The sequence below is a fragment of the Cygnus olor genome, chromosome 1, assembly GCF_009769625.2.
Source record: "Cygnus olor isolate bCygOlo1 chromosome 1, bCygOlo1.pri.v2, whole genome shotgun sequence".
NCBI lineage: Eukaryota > Metazoa > Chordata > Aves > Anseriformes > Anatidae > Cygnus > Cygnus olor.
Genome location: NC_049169.1, coordinates 15,120,995 through 15,141,892, shown reverse-complemented (window position 1 = coordinate 15,141,892; position 20,898 = coordinate 15,120,995). Strand labels below are relative to the sequence as shown.

The following is a 20,898-nucleotide window of genomic DNA, read 5'->3' as shown; positions in this document are numbered from 1 at the left end:
AACAACAAAGTCAGCAGGAAATCAGTCCCTTTTTTTTTTTTTTTTTTTTTTAACTAAAAAATCTTTGGTGCTTAATTACATAACAAAACGGCCCTTTACAGATCATTTTCCCAATTTGAAAACACCACGATTGGAACAAATGCCTCTGGAAAAAATCTGAAAATTAACGTTGAGTCTCAACTATGAAGAAACCAGACTGCTTTTTATAATACCGACTGTCTAACTCGACATTCCACAAGCTCAGGTTTTCCCTGTGTTTAGAATTAAAGCCTTTCCTAAGTAACTGGTAGATATTTATATAAGAAAACTTTTACAGCATCCTCTCTCTAAAATACATGTTTTAATAAACTGAAAAGTGGTAAATCAGGAATCATCTTTACACCTCTCTACAAGAAAATTAACTTTAAAGCTGTGTTCCTTCATTCCCTTCGCTTTTCTCCTTTGATCTCCTGTGTAAGTCTAAACAACCTTTAGGCTCTTTGGGGAGAGGCCTGAGATGCTGTTTTTTTATTTCACATAAAATTTACCATGGACCTTGCGTTTCCAGATCGAGGTTTGGCAGAAGACCTGTATACACAGATGTCTCCACTCTGCCAACAGGTTACTAAGATTGTGGTACAGCCACTTGGAAGGTAAAACTCCCTGTTTACTCCTCAAGAAATCCCCTTCTACCACAGTGGAAAAGGAAAGGACTACACAGGCCAGATCAAGTGGCTGTGGAAGGTACAAAATCCTGTTTCCAGGCCCAATGTTTTCTTCAGAAAAACACTGTCAACCTAAAGGTTAATACCTTGTTGTGGAGTGCATTTCCACCCCATTACATGCTTTTTCTACCTAAATGGAAAATATTTTACAACTACTTTGGGAAAACGCATTTGCTGGGAAAGTTCCCAATTCTTTACAAAAACTTGTGTGTAAAGGTTACATGTGAAGCCCAGTCTTCTCAGATCCATTGGCCCAGACTCCAGATACTGGTCTAGACGAGTAAATACCACAGCTGAATTAGAGCCTTGGTATCACACTTACCATCTATAACATACAGAAAAAACACATAAATATGAATCCTACTTAGGACTTAGATTAAAATCTCATAAATATGGGCGTCTGAATTGTTTTTTATGAGTCTAACACCAGAAACATAACATCTTTCTTATTTTCAAATCAACCTCCTCTTCTTTGCATAGTGTAAATTAAAATTTATTCAGTGAGATGAGAAAATGAATAAGAGGACACATTCTATACAGTAGATGGCAGTAGAACACACAAAACCATATCAAAGATTACTTACAAACTCCCTGGTTGAAGTCAAGTATGTATCTTCTAAATTTTAGAATTAAGATTATGTCAATCCCATACTCCTTGCTCTGCATGTCTACTCTCTAATTAAATCATTACTCCACACACACACACCCTACCTTGCCTTACACCATTCTCAAAATGAATGCGTGCTCAGAGAATGAATCAATACTGTGTAACACTGACAACGTCGGCAGCTTTGCTGATTCAGTTGCTTTTTCTGTTTTAAGAGAGATAGGCAAGGTGGGAAATTGTCAAGTGTTGATTGTGAATTCTCGTCGCCTTATGTATGGATGGTTACCAAGGAGCACAAAATAACCAGGAGGCTCTACACAAACAGAAAATAATGATACAGATAAATTTGCATTTACCCTCCCTTTCTTATCCTATCTATTTATTTCTTAAAATTGTCAGCCTCAAAGTTAAGAAATCACAAGGTAGATTTTTAAAAATAAAAAGTCATACTAGTAAAATAAATATTTTATATTGGGTTTGTTTCTATCTGTACTTTTCTGAAAAGACAATGTCCTGGCTTGCTTTTATGACATAACTACTGCTGAGTCTCTGAAATACAGCATATCATTATTTTAATTCTGCTACACAGATGCTTTCACATCCACACGTAGTTATTCACTCTCAGTAATTAACGAAATACTCCCTAGGCTTCAGATCAACCCTGCTCACCAGAGCTTCCACTTTTACCCAATGTGCCAGCCTCTGTTCTGCTGCCATTCTGCCTGGCCGTCGCACATCATTCTTCTCCTTCCACAATGACTTCAGTATCTTCTATAGCTATTCCTACTCCATCCCTCTTCTCACAGCCTTTTATGGCTAGCTGCAATGGTGGCTGACTTGCTCCACCTTCCTAAAGGCTCCTAAGGCATGCCCACCCCCACTTCACCTCTTTCATATCCTCACAGCAGATGCTGTTGGGAAGGCAGAGCACAGGACAGAGGACTTGGCGTTTCCAGGAAAGATCAGCAAACAATTCATTTGACTGCTAGAAGGGAATCCTTGCTTGCATCCTACAGTGGTTCAAACAGGGGAGAAGAGAACAAACCACAACGCAGATAAGTCAGGTCAGGAATGAATGAGAAATTTACTTCATGTCATTATGGCATAGATTCCAGTTTTAGTTAAACTGTTAAACTATCTACCGAGACAGAGCAAGACAAAAAATGACAATGGTATCAAGAAAAAAATAAAGATCTAACAGATCAAGAAACAATCCAGAAGAAAGGGAAATAAGAAAACGCCCTATCCCAGCTCAAAGCTTGCAGAAAAACAAATCATGAAGAGACTACAGATGATCTGTAAGTTCTCTCTACACTAGTAAATTAAAGTGTGAGGGAGTATTCCTGGGTACTGGAATACAATCATCTGTACTGATTTTTTTTATTATTATTTTTTTTTAAAGAATAGTCCTGGCATGTTTTTGTGGGGGCCAATAGCAAATAATTCTCAGATACGGTTTGGGAGCTAGCGTGGGCCAAGGACTATTCTCAGTTGGCCATCTGCATACGGCCATCCCATATGGAAAGCCAGAAAAAAGTTTGTAAGACAGCTTATAAATGAGCCTACACAAATACTAGAAAATGGTATGAATGTTGGCCATTTGATGCCTCAGTACTAGCAAATTGCGTCAGGCATGTAATTTCCTACTATGGATATAACCATACAGACATAGCCAAAAGTAAGAGTAGGAGCTAAAAGGACAGCGAAGCTAAGGTTGCTTAAGATAGTCACACACCATCCAACTCCACAAGGACAAAGCAACTAGGAGAAAAATAGGATACAGCTTGGTGGAAGTCACATAGCCTTTTCCAAATATGACATTTATCATTTATCAAAACAGAGTTTCCAGCATCTTCAGAGATGTGGGGGAGCAGCACTGAGAGGCTCACTTGGTCGCAAGGGAATTCCTCCTCCACACAGTGAGACCTACACACTGTTATCCTTTCCCAAAACTTCATAGCTACTCAGCTGAAATAATTCAATACTTCCAAAGAAGAAAGGCCAAAGTATTCATACCATGCCACGGTGCTATTTTTAGTCTGTCCTAATTTCATTTATCTCAATCAGAAGAGTTTGAGTCAGCACATACTGTCAAAATGGCCTAGCATAACTTGTGTTGGAGTTCTTCACACTGTTTTGTTTTTCCTTTATGTAATTGTTTGGCTTTCCACTCTTCCCTATGGAGCATACGTAAACCTTCACCAGTTCTAAAGAGGAAACACAGCCAATGGCAACACCATTACTGCTCTCCAGCTCCACTGGATTTGTGGGGGGCACATGAGATCAAAATCTTTTTTTTTTTTTAAATATCATTTCAAGGTTTTTCTGCTCCCCTTCAGTCCACCACTGTTAAGCACCCTTCTAAGTCATAATGTGGATGGAGAATTTAGAAACAGTCCTGGTATATATTTGAAGGAATATCCAACTCTCATTGATTTGAAAGTGATCCTAAAAAGACAGTCGACACCACAGATCTCTACATATTTGGCACACAAAAAAGCAGTTCCTCACAGGGAAAACTGCAGTAATACTTATTTGAGGACTACAGACACAGGAGAGGAAGGTATCTTGGAAACTCTGAGAACAGCTATAACCATCACGTGTATGTGTGGATAAAAAGAGGTTTAAACATAACTTTAGCAAGAACATGTAAGAACGTTTGTGCAGTGGCAAACTGACTTTCAGCTAAGCACTTTGTTCAGCAGAAGCTATCATATGCAGTCAGTGACAAAAAGACTAGGAATTTCATGTGCCAGTTCTGTGAAGGATGACCAGTAGATAGTCATTTTGCATATCTGGGAACCCTCTACACTGAAAAAAATAAAACCTTCCATGGCAAGCATGTCATAAACTACAAAATGACACAAGCTGTGATGTAACCGATTCCAGAGTCACCTTATACGAAGCTTAAAGCACCAAACATTTCAACAAAACTCTACCATTCCAGCAAGGACCAGAGCAATCTTCACTGAATACCAAGGACAAGACTAGGAAAGAAGATGGCGTGACAACGGCTTACGTTGCAGGTGGTTTCACAGTGCTCTTCATAGCTTTGCTCCAGGACTTTTACAATCGGTCACTTCTGGACCTCAAACAGGAGGTGTAGAAGGGTGTGATTTCACAAGCTTTTATCCCAGATGAACTTAAACAAAATCTCACGAAGCACAAAAAAATGACATTTAAAAAGTAGTGGCATCAGCACTAGGACCAAGGAAGCTTAGTTTCCTCGGGGTTTCTGTCTTGTGATTGACTGAGGGCTGTGGTTGAAATTTTTTTCCCATGGTTAAGACATTTGTAAACATTCAGTGCCTTGTGGATTCTCTTGTGCTTAACAACATGTGAGCCCGTGACTGCCTTTTTCATACAGAATTTCTCTCAGGCTTCTTTCTTAGGAAAGAAGCCCTGCTTCTTACCCAGCAGGGCATATTTTCAGCAAACTCATTGAAGCATTTATTTAGTTGGTTTTCCACTTTAGAACTTTTGTCAAATTCATTTAAATCATCTGAAGAATTACAAATCGCTGGGGAGGTTGGGGAGAGAGGAGAGAGCAGACTAACATGCAGACGCCGAGCAACCTGACTGCAAACAAAGATGATAAAATCTTTAATACTGCAAGTTTCAGGTAATCTAAACATGGACATAGATACTCTCACAAGGTAAATATGGCATTGCTCAAAACTATGAGAACTATCTACTTTTTTTTCTTTTTGAAATGCCCAAATAATTAAATATCAGTGACTTGCCATGATTCCCTTTTTAGGATGAACATGTCACATTCATGACACTAAGGCTGCCATGTCTGAAGTGTACACATGACTAGATCTAGAAGAAATCCCAAATGCTGACTGATGAAGGATATATGGATTTGTACAAAACTTACAAAGCAACAATTTATTACTGTTGGCAATTCACCAACAAAGAAAATTCCAAAAACCATCCAGTCCCCAAGGGCAACACAATAAAATTGCCATAACAGTAAGCCAGACTTTGCGACCCAAAACATCCAAAGTGTCTGATTATCTTAAATTTGTCACTCCCCACTACCACATCTTCTTCCCAGCTATAAACTACAAGCAAATCATCAAATACAAAGCAGCTAGGACAAATACCACACCAACATTTTGTCTCTACTGAGTAGCTAGAGTATCTGAATAACTTCATTTATGAAAATCGACATGAAACTGTTAAGAATTAGGAATGTTTTAATAAATGAATATAAATAGTTCACTTGCAGCTTTATAATAATGGAATTAAAACACAACAATATCAATAAACATATATTTATATATATAAAAGTGTCGTTTATTGTAAGGAAACTTTAAATATAACCAACAATATTGAAAATATCGTGACTGGCATTTATGGCCTTGATTGTAGTTTACTGCCATACAAGTAATTTCTAGCATTTCTCTTAATCACATTAAGCTAGTGCAAAATATAGGTAGCTTTTAGAGATTAAGCATACAGAATGACAAGTGTGTAGATTTTGGTTACCTGATATTTCCTTCTAGTATAACAGGCTTCTCTTTTTTTCCATAAATCAAAAGTACAAAGGCAAGTTATATGTGTAATTGTTCATACCAGGTTTCTAGGTTAAAAAACATGACACTTGTAAATTTTGCTCAGATTCTGTTTTGTTAATAATTTGCCTTATAATTTACATCATACTGTATGATATAAATTATATATTATAATTATATAATCATAATTTCATATGCGGGTATGATTATATAAATGGTCAGAACGTATCACTAACTATGGGGTAATAATTACATCAACATACACAAATATATGGCATTAGAAAAGTCATTATCTAAGAAGGAAAGATGTTATCATTCAGGTATTCAAAACAGGGCACAAGCAGCCTCCCTCCCTACAATTCCTGTAGTACCATTTTGGCAGAACCACTGCCAGTTGCCATTACGTGCACTAGCTTTCCACATACATCAACAGATAGGTCAGTAAACAGTATTAAAACTGGACTGTGCCTGAAATTTCCAGTCACAGACCTTTGTAAGCAATGAGCCCTGTGCTCGTATTTATGATGATAGTCTCTCTCTTCAGTCTCAGAAGGTATCCCATGCTATTATGGCTAAAAAGGTATTATTTTACGATGACCTACAGGTTTTGAAAGCAGGACATGTTAGCTTTAACAGCAGCATAATTTCCAGACTTGTACAAAGCTTTTAAACTATTGATCTTTAAAATTCAATAATACTTTTGTACTTGCTGATAAGGATTTTTCAAGAACAAGCTTAGTTTAGCATGGCTTTCAGTATCAGTCACATCAGTAATTGGATCTGGTCTTTGATAGCTAAGATTAGACTGCAAGAAGAGAGATATACAGAGATCGATTGAAATAGGTAAAAGATTTAACAGATAAAAAAGGTGAGATCTAAAAAAAACAACTAACTAGAGAACAAGCACAGATAGAGAAGACAAAATGCATAAATATAAAACAAGGGAGAAGTAAAACAACATAGGTTATGCATGATTAGGCAGAACATGACAACAACCTATACCTTTGCTTTTAAAGCATTAAGGTTAATTTGTCAGCTGTTCTCACTCTAGACTGTACAGAATACATGTAACTAATAAAAAATGCAGTTTATTGCAAAAATATACAAGTCCTCTAAATTGCATAAGATATTACAATGTCGTGCTGAAACATGACATATTAAACAAAGAGGACTTTAAGACAAATTACAAAATGTTAAAAATCAGATCTGGGTCATGAGCGTTACACAAAATGCATTGTCATGCTTTATCTTACGATTAGTCTTGTGATTCACTACACTCGTGATAAATGCAACATAAAATCATGACAACCGTAATAGTCAGAAAGTAATATCTACTGTATATCTTCTGTATTAATACATATAAACACTTTGTGTGCACTAATACTTTCAACATACCACATTCAAACTAACAGTCTTCCCAGAAAAATTGTAACCATTTTGAAGAACAGAAGCTGGTTTAACAAGTTCATCACGTGGGTTTTTTTGAAATCTACTCTTTATTGAAATGTTGTGTTAAAGGACTTGATTTTCAAAGGTGCTGTGCCACTGCAGGTCTTCTTAATGTCAGATGGAACCATCAGTGCTGAGCACTTTCAAAAATCAAGCCCACAATTTATTAAATTCCTATTTTGTTTACTGTATTTCCACTGTAATAAGTCCAAAAATACCCCCAAACCCGCTCCTAAAATCACAGAAAATGCCTGGCATCTATAGGAAGAGAGACAATTTCTCAGTGGACTAACCACTACTGTGCTATATTATCATAACAGATCTTGTTGCTCCAATGTTTAGTTCATGCACTGGTATCAGCAATGTCCATGTTTGTTCCAAACAGAGCAACTAGCTGCTCTTCATAGTTTGCAATGTTTCTTTTCAGAATTTCCATACAAGGTCCCAAAAGCCTTTCAAATGCCTGCACATCCATGACTAAGATAAAAGGGGAGAGAAAGAGAAAGAATAAGATATGCTGGTCAGTTGCTGCCACCAATCTTAGATGACATTCCAATGTAAAATTTTCAATGGTAACAGGAAAGATAGTACTGAGGCATACACTTTGTTTACACAGAAGAGAACCACTTACCGTACCAGAAACGAGATCAACCAACATACTGCTGTCTTGATGCTTCATAAATGAACTTAGAATTTGCTGGGTTTCTCATTTTGAAAATATTTTTGAATTAAGATTTATGCGATGCAAGAGCTCCTGGAGAAGTTGGAGGGGCCTAGACTCCTCCACAGAATACAGTCTTTAGACCCTTGAGCTTTCAAAAAAAATGCATCCTTTGCTGATGTTGTTGGCTATATTTGGGGTCTACCTTAGCATATTTCCTTGCCATTTTTCACTTGTTTCTACTCACAGTGGAGACTAACATATTTATTTCCCAGCAAACATAGGAAAAGTTGGAAACAGTAATTCACATGTTGTGTCAATGTGCTCTAGCCAACCAGAATGTTTTCCTTCCCTGACTGTATAATGTTATCTGTCGTTCTAGCCAACAGGTCAGGGAGGAAACCTCATACTTCAATCAGCTTCCAACCTGGTGGCCTGTAGTCCCTTGGCTCCTGAGAAAAGTTCAGATCTCTGACATTCTGGAAGTGCCAGAGATCTTAGTGACTCACCAATGCTGGGTGATGACATTCTTCCCCACCACTGCCTCTCATTCTTTTCTCTTTATGATTTTTAATTTTTATTGCCTGTTCATCTGGGTGTGTTTGGAGAGAAGGATTTTAAAAAATAATAAGTTCATAAGAAAGAAAAACTTTTTGGTTACTGGCTTGATAATCAAACCATCATTTCAAGGAAGCCAGATTTGTCTTTACAGTCATCCATTACTGGATGCAGGCATGTAGAAACTAAACATTAGACTATGAAAAGTAATGGGTGAGAAGAAGTTATCTATAAGCAGGCTACAGTGTGACAGAATGATTAAATTAACAGCTGGTTAAGACAAAGAATTTGTTAAAGCTTAAGTCATGGTGATAAAATGGGACAGAAGTTTTACCACAAAGTTATTTCTTGGGTGATAGTATACTGAGAAAAGAAATTCTTTACCTGGCTGCTGTGTTGGACAGATTTCTCTGATAACTATAAAAGGTTTGCAGCAATACTCTCTGCACTCTCTGCACTATCTGGAAGCAAAATTTACTTCCATGTAATCAGAAAAATGTTGGAGAATTTGTGTTCAATACCAATTATTAATTACAAATATTTTTTGCATATAAATAAACTAAATAGGAATGCATAGTAATAGATGATGTGCTTAAAAAGTCTAATGAGGGTAACAGTAATTTACTCTTATATGCTGGAGAAAGATGGAGTTCACAATTAAAACAATCAAATACATCATATCTAATTTTATATTAGATATAAAATATTACTGAACAATACCTAAACATTTTACGGTGCCAAGAGCAAATGCAGAAGCAGCTCGTGGTTTGTTGGTTACAAGAGCAAGTTCTCCAAAATACTGTCCTCTTGAGCATCGAGCTATTTCAACTGCTCCATTCTCTTCTACATCTGGTTTACCCTGAAATATCAGGTAAAAAAAGAGAGAGAGAGAGAGATTGAGTGCAAGATTTGCTGAACTAACAGTTGAATAAGCAACATAAACAACAACAGTAACACTTAGAATGCATCAAGATTTCAAAAAAATAAAATTATATGTGTTTTAGGGATGTTTTACCTTCCTTGTCATTATAATCCTTACTTCCCCAGATTCCACAATGAAGAAAGAATCAGCCATGTCACCCTGTAGAAGCAAAAAAATAAAGTGGGTAAATGAAATGTGAAATTTAATTTTAGTTTCATGGCAACATTAAAATATTGGCAGCCAGTGCCTTGAAGTTAACCTTTTTGATACCTACTGCCAAAGAAACCACTTTTAATGTAAAATCCACACTCAAGGCACAAAACAATCAAAACAACTATACAGAACTGATAGCAAGTCCTTTCCATGAAAAGACACAGCCTATACAAAAAGCAGGAAAAAAAAATATGAAAGATTTTAGGATCCTTACTCATGTTTCTCCACCTCTGCATAACTTCCAAATGATTTCCCTTACAGAGTTTCCAGTATAAATAAGCCTCTAGGGGCTGTATCTGATATCCAGTAAATATTTTTGGTTGAGACAATCTCAGTTGCTTATCCTAAAGATTTTCCTAGATCATAGAGTCATAGAATATCCTGAGTTGAAAGGGACCCACAAGAATCAGAGAGTCCAACTCCTGGCTCCACACAGGACTACCTAAAAAATAAGCTTTATGTGTGAGAGCATATACAACTAAAAAAAGGTAGGTCTTCAGTACTCTTTAGTGTAAATAATCATTCCTTTATGTAGTTAGAATTTCTAAAAACATTAAAAATATTGACTTGTTTATTTATACCAACAAAAAGGGATGTTTTTCAGAGTACTGTGTAAGTAAAAAATTAGCATATGAAATAGTATCACCTCTGCCAGATTCAGGCCATCAGATTAGAAACCAGATTCATTTTGTTTCTTTTGACAAAGAACAACATAGTTTAAAACCATATTCTGTTTATAAATAGTATGGCAATTGTTACCTTTTGGAAGAGAAAAACTAAAGCAAGAAACAAACAACTGTACCTGAGCAATGATTTGTTCCCCATCTTTGTACACTTTGGTGCCAATCACATCAACCACTTTCAAACGCTCCGATACCTTCATTTAAAAAAAGAAAACATGAGAAATATTTGATTAACATTACAATACTGTACTTAGAAAGTCTCTTTATTCTTCATAGAATCATAGAATGGTTGGGGTTGGAAGAAACCTTAAAGATCATCTCATTCCAACCCCCTGCCATGGGCAGGGACACCTCCCACCAGACCAGGCTGCCCAAAGCCCCATCCAGCCTGGCCTTGAACATCTCCAGGGATGGGGCATCCACAGCTTCTCTGGGCAGCCTGTGCCAATGCCTCACCGCCCTCAGAGTGAAGAATGTCCTGCTAACATCTCATCTAAATCTCCCCTCTTTTAGTTTAAAACCATTCCCCCTTGTCCTGTCATTATCTGCCTGAGCAAAAAGTTGTTTTCCATCTTTTTCATAAGCCCCCTTTAAGTATTGAAAAGCTGTAATAAGGTCACCCCGCAGCCTTCTCTTCTCTAGGCTGAATATCCCCAGCTCCCTCAGCCTTTCTTCATAGGAGAGGTGCTCCAGCCCTTCGATCAACCTTGTGGCCCTCCTCTGGACTCTCTCTAACAGCTCCACATCTTTCTTGTGCTGGGGGCCCCAGGCTTGGATGCAGCACTCCAGGTGGGGCCTCACAAGGGCATACTTCTTTCCATGAATCTTTACAGAGAACAGCCTACCTTAATACTCCTGTTTTGATAATCACTAAAAAAGAAAGAGCTACTGAACAGCATTTCTGAGTGTATGTTACAGTTTTAACAGCTAGATGTTCTGATAGAGCCTCTGTTTTTGTAAGAAGCCTATACACCAAGTCTTTCTAAGTTATTTCAGAAAAGCATGCATGTAAAAAAATATAGCCATTAAATGAAAATATTTTGAAATTTCCTACGTCATTTTTTAATTTTATTGACAAACCTCAAGTAAAATTAAGCTCAAGAAATTGAAGGTAAAAGTAGAAAAAAATACAATTTTTAATACAATGTTAACAACTGTTCTTTATCATGAAAATTCAGAAATATAAAAAGTATGGCCTTTGCAAATACTTTCAAAGTACGGTCTTTATATACTTTTTCCAAAAAAGTATGCCAAATGTTATTGTTGAGAAAATTTTAATTCCGTATTTTATGACTGCAGAAGCAGAATCATATCAAGTACCTCTGATACAGCCATTAAAGTAATGCAATGCAAAGCTTACTTCTAACGATTTAAGGAATGGCAATGACTCAATAAAATTTTCATACATTCTTCTCTTTTTGGCATTATTTTTTACAATGATTCTTCGGAACGTTACCCTGTCCTGTAAACACAAAGAGAAGAAGCGAGTTTAGTAACAGAAAATATACGTGTGGTAGAAAATGCTTTAGAAATGGCTGAAGATGTTCAAATTACCCAATTATAGTCACTCAATTTAGCCATAATACTAGCTGTCTAGACTCTTCTTACAGTCAGTTGAGAAAGAGATACTCCTCTAGAGGTCATTCAAGAGCTCCTAAAATTAAGCTCCTGATCTTAATCAGGTTGTGAAAAGCTTCTTTGCCTTTTGGCAGAACATACATATAGAGTTTACTTTTAGACAGTAGAGAGATCTGCTTAAACAGGTTGCCTACATGATGAGCACGGAGTGGTGTGAACAACAGCTATCCCAAATATAAACCATTTAATTCAAAACAGGAAAAAAAATCTAACCTTCTGGAGGTCAATTGTGTATTTATTAGTCTCTGTGTAACAAGTTAGTGTTTGATGGTTTACAAACAATTTCGGGTCTTTAAGAAGTCCTCAATAATTAAATATTCGATTTACAAAGTTTGTTCAACATCCCAAAGTCCCACATATATTGATATGTAAAAAAAGAGTTTATTTTATGAAAACAAAATACATGAATCTGGGTCTTAGATCACAGTAAGTCCACTTTCTGCTTTTTCAGGAGAACAAGACTCATTGCTGCTCTAAAGAACCAACTGGACATTCCTTGGTATTTGGCAATTGAAGTGAAATGGACAGATGGAAAACTACATGTATGCTGTTTTCTTCTCTTAACTTCATGTGACTATGTCCTGGAGAGAGAATTGAAATGTTTTATAAGTCTTCACTGCAACAGGTGGGTATTGCTGGCCAACACAACCCAGTCCAATTTAAAGCTATTCTCTTAGTGTCCTAAACTCTGCAATGATCCCAGAAGTCATACAAATTAAAAAAGAAATAAAAGAAATTTTGCATGAATAAATATACATTTTGCTTCGATGGGAAAATAATGTTTTGGGAACAGTCATTAAATTGATACGCAAGTCTTGAAGAATGGCTAACCAAATTTTACTCTTTTTGCACATTCTGTTACTGTGGACAAAGATCCAAATACTGTAACATTGATAAATAAATAATATTCATATTTGAATTTTACTCTGAAAGCAAAGGCATTTCCTATCAAGTTGTGGGAAAACATTTTGCAATTTGGGAAATTACCATTAAAATAGAATAAAACATTTTTAAAAACAAAAAATAAAAAGAAATCAACTCTTTTCTTGAGCCTCAAGTTTGCTTCTGCAGTTTCTGGAAAAAGTGTCAGGCGTTCTCAGAAGTTTTAATATTAAAACTTTCTAAACTCTTTTTTTGATGCTGTGGTAGCATATCAGTGCAATTTATATAATATATTTAAAACAAATGAATAATACATTACACAAGCATTTCACTTACCAAACCCCAGATGGCACCAGGAGAGGTAGCTATAATTGTAGCTGCTCTGGGTGTATTGTACATTAAGGCCAACTCACCAAAACTTCCTCGGTTATCGTAGGTGCCAACACACCTCCCAACACCATCACATTTTACATAAATATCGTATGTCCCTCTGTTAATAAAATATATGGATACAGTGAGTAGCATCGAGGTCTATTCTTTGCTAAGCACTCTCACTATATTCTTATGCCACGAATTCAAAAAATAAAGCGTTTGAAATACAGGCAAATATAATTTTGTTTGCTTGAATTATATTAAGCACCTTGCAGAAACATCTCAATCACTTCAATAAGTAATAAAAGTAGTTCCTCTTTAAAGGGAAGGATAAGGTTACTAGTTTTGACAGCAACTCATTGTAGAAACAGACTAGATTTACAGTGATCTATTGATCACCAGAATTGTATTTATTAAAAATGAAGATCAAACACAGTATCCATGTTTCTTAATTTCATTTTAACCATACTATATATAAATGTAACATATTGCTATGATATGACCATTAAAGGAATAATACAATTTATTTAACTTTCAAAATAGTAATTTGTAAGGTAATAATTAGAAGAGATTAGGACACAATGAATACATATGAAAAGCAACGTAAGATTCTGATATAGAGAGATTGTGTAATATAAACTAATAAATTGCTTTTTGTTTTGGGGAAGCAACAAAATCTGGTATCTCGTAAAACATGACAAAGCCATCCTCACTGACCGATGCTCAGCCACTGCTTTGTTCAGTGCTGAGTATTCTATAGTACACGTTGATAAATCATGTGGATGATTTCCAAACACCACTTTCCAAAGCTCAGATACTGTTCTACTGCTTCACATTTGTTCCATTTTCTTTCTTTCATGCAAATGAGTAAGAATCAAGTACAAGTACATAGAGAAAGATCTTTCTCAGCAGACTTTTTGCATAATACTTTGTGCTATAAGACAGCATTCACCTATCAATGACGTAGAAGTTGTCACCATCATCCCCTTGATCAATGACATGTTCCCCTCCTTCAACCAGCTTTTCAAACATCGCATCCAACACCTGAGACATCTGTTCCTGTTTAAAAGAACATGGAAAAAAAAAAGTAATTGTCATCTGCTTTCAAAATCTTACTCTTCAAATTAACTAGCTGCTCCACCTCCCGAATATGCAGAAAATCCTTAGGGACATAGAAATGTTCATGCTACAGAAATGTGAAGATCAATCAGAAAGATAATTTTCATTTACTATTTAGAATTAACTTTTTCTTCTTCCAGTGTTCAGATACCATCTTCCTTTCTTATCTCTACCAACGACAACACAGATCTTGACTGTGAAATAAATTGCTCGTGAGGATCCAAAGGTGATTTCACCTTTCACAGAAACAGAATTTCACCTTTCATAATTACATATTTTTGTCCCTTATTGCAAACAATACACTTACCTGGCTTTGCCTTTAGAAATATTTTATAGAATCTAAAGTTTCAGAATGATTGCAAAGTATTTTGAAAATCCAAATTATACAACACCTGCAGCACTTTGGTTGAGTAAATGCTAGACTTGTTGGGAAGGAGGAATGTACACATGGTTATAAAAATACTTTATTAAACTGAATGGAATATGAATGTCTAGAGGGAAATGTTAACAGATTAACAAAATGTCACCTTCTGAATGACTGTCTGTTAACAAAAACAAACCAATAATTTTAGAATTTGTCTTGTATGTTGTAAACCTGCTAGAACTTAATTATTCATGTAAAAAAAAAAAAACCACAAACGCAACTCTTCCGTGAATTGACATGAATCCTAAAAGGTAACTTAATAAATCACGTTTTATTGTCAGTTTATTCAGCAATATACTTAAAACACTGAGAACAAGCACAAAATAATCATCTACTTTTTGTAGCTTATTAAGTATGTATTGCACTGGACCAAACAGATTCTACTGAAAAACACAATATAGATAAGCCTGTAGATTGAGATCCTCATGCGTTTTACAATGGTTCCTTTCTTAGCATTTCCAACCACTGCAAAATGGCATTTACCTTCCAAACAAAACCAGCCTAAGTCAGTCCTTTAGAGCCCTTCTGCAGTCTACGGGCAGAGATAACCATACCATGTATCTCAGAATCATTCTCTAGAGATTCCTCCTTCTTCCCATCAATGACAGAGAGAGCTACTATACCTCAAAGTTAGATACTTAAGTTTTAGGTAGATAAGGTTAGATGGAATTAATTCCACCTTTAATCTATTGAATTTCTTCACTTCCACAAAGCTTTTAAAAATACCAGTAGCACTGCATTATCAGATCCTATTTAAAAATGGAAGCAGCCAAATACAATTTTACTTTACAGAATTAATTTATCGTGTGTGGGCACAAAGAACAACAGATGGGCAGCATCTACTCTCAGTATAGATCATGGTAAACTATAGTAAGACATCATGCAGTGTACCTAGGCCAGAAAGAAGTCTTTTAACTGTCTCTCTACTTAGTACCTTTCTTGGTACTAAGAACATTTTCAATTTTCTAAGTATGAACCAAACTCACCAAAACCAATGATTTTTCTGGTAGGTAAATCTATGACTTTTTAGACAGCCAAGTAAAATTTACAAATACAACTCCCCTTTAAAAACTGTTCTAAACACTTGAAGTTAATACATTTGAGAGCTAAAATAACTGCTTATTATCTGCTGAAGTACGACACACATTTTAAGTTCCTCAGTAAACTGCAACTAACTCAAAGACATCTGGGCCTAACCCTAAAAATTTCTACATAGAGTAACGATAGAGCAGACTGCAACAGCCAAGCCAGGCACATGGTTCTTGCTCTCACCATAAGAATCACAAAAGCTGCTTGCCTAGCTTGCTTCTATGTGAATCCTCTTGATTCCCTGCCAAACTGAGGCACAGCTTACTGGCACTCTCTATAGCTGCTCTGAAAGGATAAAGCCGGGTAATTTCAAAATTAAAAAGTAGATCTGTTATCATATGCAAAATTAATTCCAGTATTTTGTAGAATGGCTCAGTCTGAAAGCGTTACTTTTTAAAAGCAGTTCTGGTTTATAAGATAACTTATAAAACAAAACCAGGACATTTTTTATAGAAATGTTTAGATCCGTTATGTGTAATGCTGTGTCAATCTAGTAATCCATATTCAAAGAATGATACTTTATTGAAATGCTAAAACTTTAATAGAAATAAGATTTACAGAAAAACAGAAGTATTGAACATGTATGTTGTGCGAGCTGTGACTTCTGCTAGAATTTCATTGTCTTAATACAGCTTATTCAAACATTAAAAGTATCTCTTTTTCTTGAGGACAATGTACTCCACGAATATGAAGTGCCAAAACTGAAGTTTAAAGTATATGAAATTTGATTCTCTGTAATATTTATTTATATACCCTGATTAATAGCCGCATTCTGAATGATGAAGCATGCAAATGTCAAAAAAGCAACATTCTGGAGAAAATTATGGGGATCTTGTGTTGTTGCCATGAAAGTACACTTTCAACACCTTCCTTTGTGAAAGAGGAAATACTTTAACTTCCTTAAGTATGAAGAGGCTGAGTAAGAAATCAGATTTTCTGAAAGATGCATTCACAATACAAACCAAGTTCATGTACCAAGATTTTCTTTATAAAGATTTTTTTTCTTTTGAGATGTAGTAGTTATTGCCTTTCTGTCTAAAAGTCATTAAGTTCAATTGTTAGAAAGACAGTGTCATTATTCTATGATTTCAGAAAACAATTTGCTATACAAGTGAATAAACAAGCCATAGTTACTTCTCAATCATCCTTGCTTTCAGGTGTGGATTTAAAATCATAACCACCATACAATAGCCTGAGTTGGAAGCGACCCACAAGGATCGAGTCCAACTCCTGGCTCCACACAGGACCACCCCAAAATCAGACCGTGTGTCTGAGAGCACTGTCCAAATGCTCCTTGAACTCCAGCAGCTCGGTGCTGTGCCCACTGCCCTGGGGAGCCTGTCCCAGTGCCCGACCACCCTCTGGGTGCAGAACCTTTCCCTAACACCCAGCCTGACCCTCCCCTGTCCCAGCTCCATGCCGTTCCCTCGGGTCCCTAACCATTCGGAAAGAGGAATGTCAAGGAGCATCAGCTCCCTCACCAGCACCAGTCAGTACGATACATCACTGTTGGCAGTATCATTGTCGACGTGGATGAGCAGCAGCATGAGTCTTAATGGTTTTTGCATCATCCTTGATCTGAATCTCTTGTAAGTGAGAATCTTCAAGTGAGAACAAGTCTGGTCAACAGATTGGTGCCTCCATTTGCTGTAGAAAGGCATGCTCATCTGTGCAGTGGACTTTTCAAAGATCCTGTCAAGCTCCTGTTTGTCCTGCCTGATGCTATGCATCCTTCACCTGGCAGCTCAGCACTCTGACCACAGCACGTCTCCCACATCGCCCCCCAGCCTTCAGGAGAGATGCTAGACACTCTCAGGAGCCCGAGACACAGATGGCTGTATCCTACCTTTGGATCTGGGTTGAAACCTCTGATGTGCCATGGTTGGCTGGTCCAGTTGGTGCTGGGGAGCACTGCCTGTGGCTCATCATCACGGTTATTGCACTAACTGTAACAGTCCCACAGTCTCTCATGCACTGTTTCCAGGCCGCCTTCAAGCTCCCATCTGCACAAACTGCCCCAGCTGTAAAGTCTCTGTTAGTTTGTCCTCTTCACTGTGCTCCAGGGAGCTCTCTCTCCTCACTGGCAGTTACAGAGGTGATCTTCTGCAACACTTCAGCAGAAGCCTGACGCTCTCTGACAGTCTTCATGTGCAACAGTACTCTAAACACTACACCTGTAGCAAAAAGTAATTGCCCCCTCTTCCCTTTTATCCCATGGTGGCTACATGAGACTCTAGCATAGAAGCAGAATTTTAATGTCAAAAACATGTCTGGTAGTTATTGTGGTACCTGTGAACAGCACAGCACCTAAGCGGAGGTTTTATGAATCTCCCAGAGTTAGGAATTATTTTACTGTGCCTAAAGTGAAACTTAGGTACCAAGTACCTTTATGAGTCTAGGCTTGTGGTGATACCCATGCAAAAATAACGTGTGTAAGCCTGATGTATTGTCATTTCATATCTGAAATGTAAAAAAAAAATTGTGTGACTATTAAAATCAGTTGCAAACACAAGACACAGCATGAGACTCAGAAGAACAAAACCATGATAACTGGTTTACTAAGGAAATCCCCCTGCAACAGTGTCTGGTTCCATCCTTCTTGCCAGATCATGTGAAAAACTACAAATAATCACTCCCGCATCTCCTGACTTTCATTCTGTATCACATAAAGTAACTATTGTTCTCCAGATGAATGTTACATTATTCAAAAATAGTATTTCAGCCTCAACTTCTTTTAAGTCAGGAAAACAAATGTGACAATTACATCTCAACACAATTCCTTGAAAAAATATCAGTTAGATAATGGACATTGAGCACAACTTAAACTTCATCCAGTCATTAGTGTGCCCTTGACAAAGAGCTTCTGATTCAGTCTGGAGGGCTGACCGACCACGACACGCCCTTTCCAAATGCCAATAGCTTCTAACTTCCAAACTACCAAGTCATTTGCTACCACTGTGCCAGCTGTGTGTCTTCTGAATATCAGCTTACAGATTTACTGTGAGCTATTTGGTAAAGGGAAAAGAACAAAGTTTTCCACACTCAATTCAAGAGCTCTTAAACTCTGAGGCTTCCAAGGAGCATCAATGTTTGAATTGCTGATACAAATTCTTGCTGTCTGAGAAAGTGCCACCAGTTCTGAATCAATCAAGGCATTGGAGATAAAATGGGAAGTTGAACATGATCACCACTGAAAATCAGGATGACAAATGCAATGAAACAGACAGAATACCAGAACAGGGAGAAAAAGAAGAGACAGAAGAATTCAGCAAAACATAAGCAGGGAAACCATGAGAAGAAAAAACAACAACAACAACAACAACAAAAAACAACATTAAATCAATAAGCCAGGATCTTGGAGATAAAGAGTAAATTACAGAATTCATGTCTCCAGCTCTCCATGTTTGTTTTGCAGAACAAAAACCATGTACATATACTCCCCTGGAACTCTGATATAAACGTTAGCAGCACTATTGATCCAACTAAAAATATTTAGCTCCCTTGTGTGATATCTACTTGAAAAATAATCAAAGGCATATATTTCTTCGCTATCAAAGAATCTATTTTATATTTAGATGTATGATAAATATTTTTGAGTATTAATCAGTATTTTCCTTAAGAATTTACCCTAAACTTCTTCTGCATGGTTATATTTAATATATAACACACATATTAATATATAGTTGTTATATTCTGCCTCTGACATACCCCACGCATGCCCATCACGTTAGGCTTTTATATTTACTTTATTTATTTATATTTATTTACTTTATTTATTTTTTTTTAATACGCTTTTTATATTTTGTAACTAACTCCTCTGAGTAAGTTGGCTTACTCTTTTTAGCAGTTTGCTTTAAAAAAAAAAGCAGAGGTAATACCAAGTTGCAAGCAGTTTCAAAATCCTTATGATGAAGGCACCTTACACTGGGCAGTTCTGTTACAGAACATCTTCAGTAACTGATCATAGGCCAGGTGGAGAGAATCCTTGTTCACCAGATACAATGTGAATGTTAACTTCTGCCCTTAATCCTCTCTTTTTTCCCTAAGGCATTCTATTTGTTTGGGAACCCATTAGTTTGCAGAGTTTTGTGCCACCTAGGAAAGCAGAGTATTAACGTGTTCAGGCATTCTGCGCTCTCTCACTCATATATACATGTTCACTTTAAGTGCTCCAACATCTGTAGTCCTAATTTTTCACCAAAAAAAAATAAGAATTCAAAAACACTATGAGAACCTTTCGTCAGTGGCACTTTTCAATGATGCTTTGGCCTTAAGTGTAAGACTCCACTATTCATAAAACATGGCTGCATTATGCTTGCTTTCATCCTCCCCTGAGTTAATCAATTCTAATTGATTAATCATTATTTGTGCTCTCTTATAATAATTCCCCAGGTGAATGAGTGGCAATATGCCCAGAAATTGCTCTTGCATATTTGTGGAGAATATGTATAATTTATTACCTTTTAAGGGTCAGATCATATTTGAAATATTCTCTACAAGCTTTAGCAGGGCAAAGATCTCCAAAATAAAATTTATCTGAAACAAAAGAGATCTAAAACTGTTTGTGGATTTTTGCTAAAGGAAGGGTTCAAACTTACAGTGCAAGGGTACAGCACAATTTCAATGGTATCAGTCCCTTCAGCCTCGCAGTTAACTCTGATAATAGGTTGATTCATCAGTTGCTTTTTTTTTTTTTTTTTTTAAACTGCTGGCCTATGGGCCATATCTAGCCCATACCAGACAAACCACATAGCTTGTTGTTAATCAGCCTCAGCCAAGTTTCCTCTTAAAAGACAAAACCAAAAGAATAACTTCTAGAAGGCTGTGTTGGCCAGTGGATGAGCTGCTGCTCTTCCTCTCAGTGATAAAACAACTGTTGGGGCGCATGCACAGGAACAAAGTCTAGTAGCAGCAACTTGGGCTCATCCTCAGCAATGGCCCAAGGCATCTGGTCTTCATCATCTTCTTTTCTCCTTGCTGGCTTATGCAAAGCGAAAGGGAAGGGAAAAGCGCGTGAAACAAAGAGGAAGAAAAGAGGACCCTAACAGAAAGAGGCG

The 20,898-nt window shown here is 36.8% G+C and overlaps 1 protein-coding gene across 2 annotated transcripts in view; it reads right to left on the bottom strand.

Annotated features, from left to right (window-relative positions):
- Positions 1-5,495: 5,495 nt before the first annotated feature.
- PRKAR2B (protein kinase cAMP-dependent type II regulatory subunit beta) overlaps positions 5,496-20,898 on the bottom strand; it is an 81,271-nt gene continuing 65,868 nt past the window's right edge. For both annotated transcript variants that reach the window (XM_040549033.1, XM_040549044.1), the window contains 7 exons: positions 14,162-14,268; positions 13,174-13,327; positions 11,678-11,779; positions 10,437-10,511; positions 9,515-9,580; positions 9,220-9,358; positions 5,496-7,757 (listed from right to left, as the gene is read on the bottom strand). In XM_040549033.1, coding sequence (XP_040404967.1) covers positions 7,624-7,757; positions 9,220-9,358; positions 9,515-9,580; positions 10,437-10,511; positions 11,678-11,779; positions 13,174-13,327; positions 14,162-14,268 — 777 coding nt within the window. In that variant the 3' untranslated portion in view covers positions 5,496-7,623. The remainder of the gene's footprint in view (positions 7,758-9,219; positions 9,359-9,514; positions 9,581-10,436; positions 10,512-11,677; positions 11,780-13,173; positions 13,328-14,161; positions 14,269-20,898) is intronic.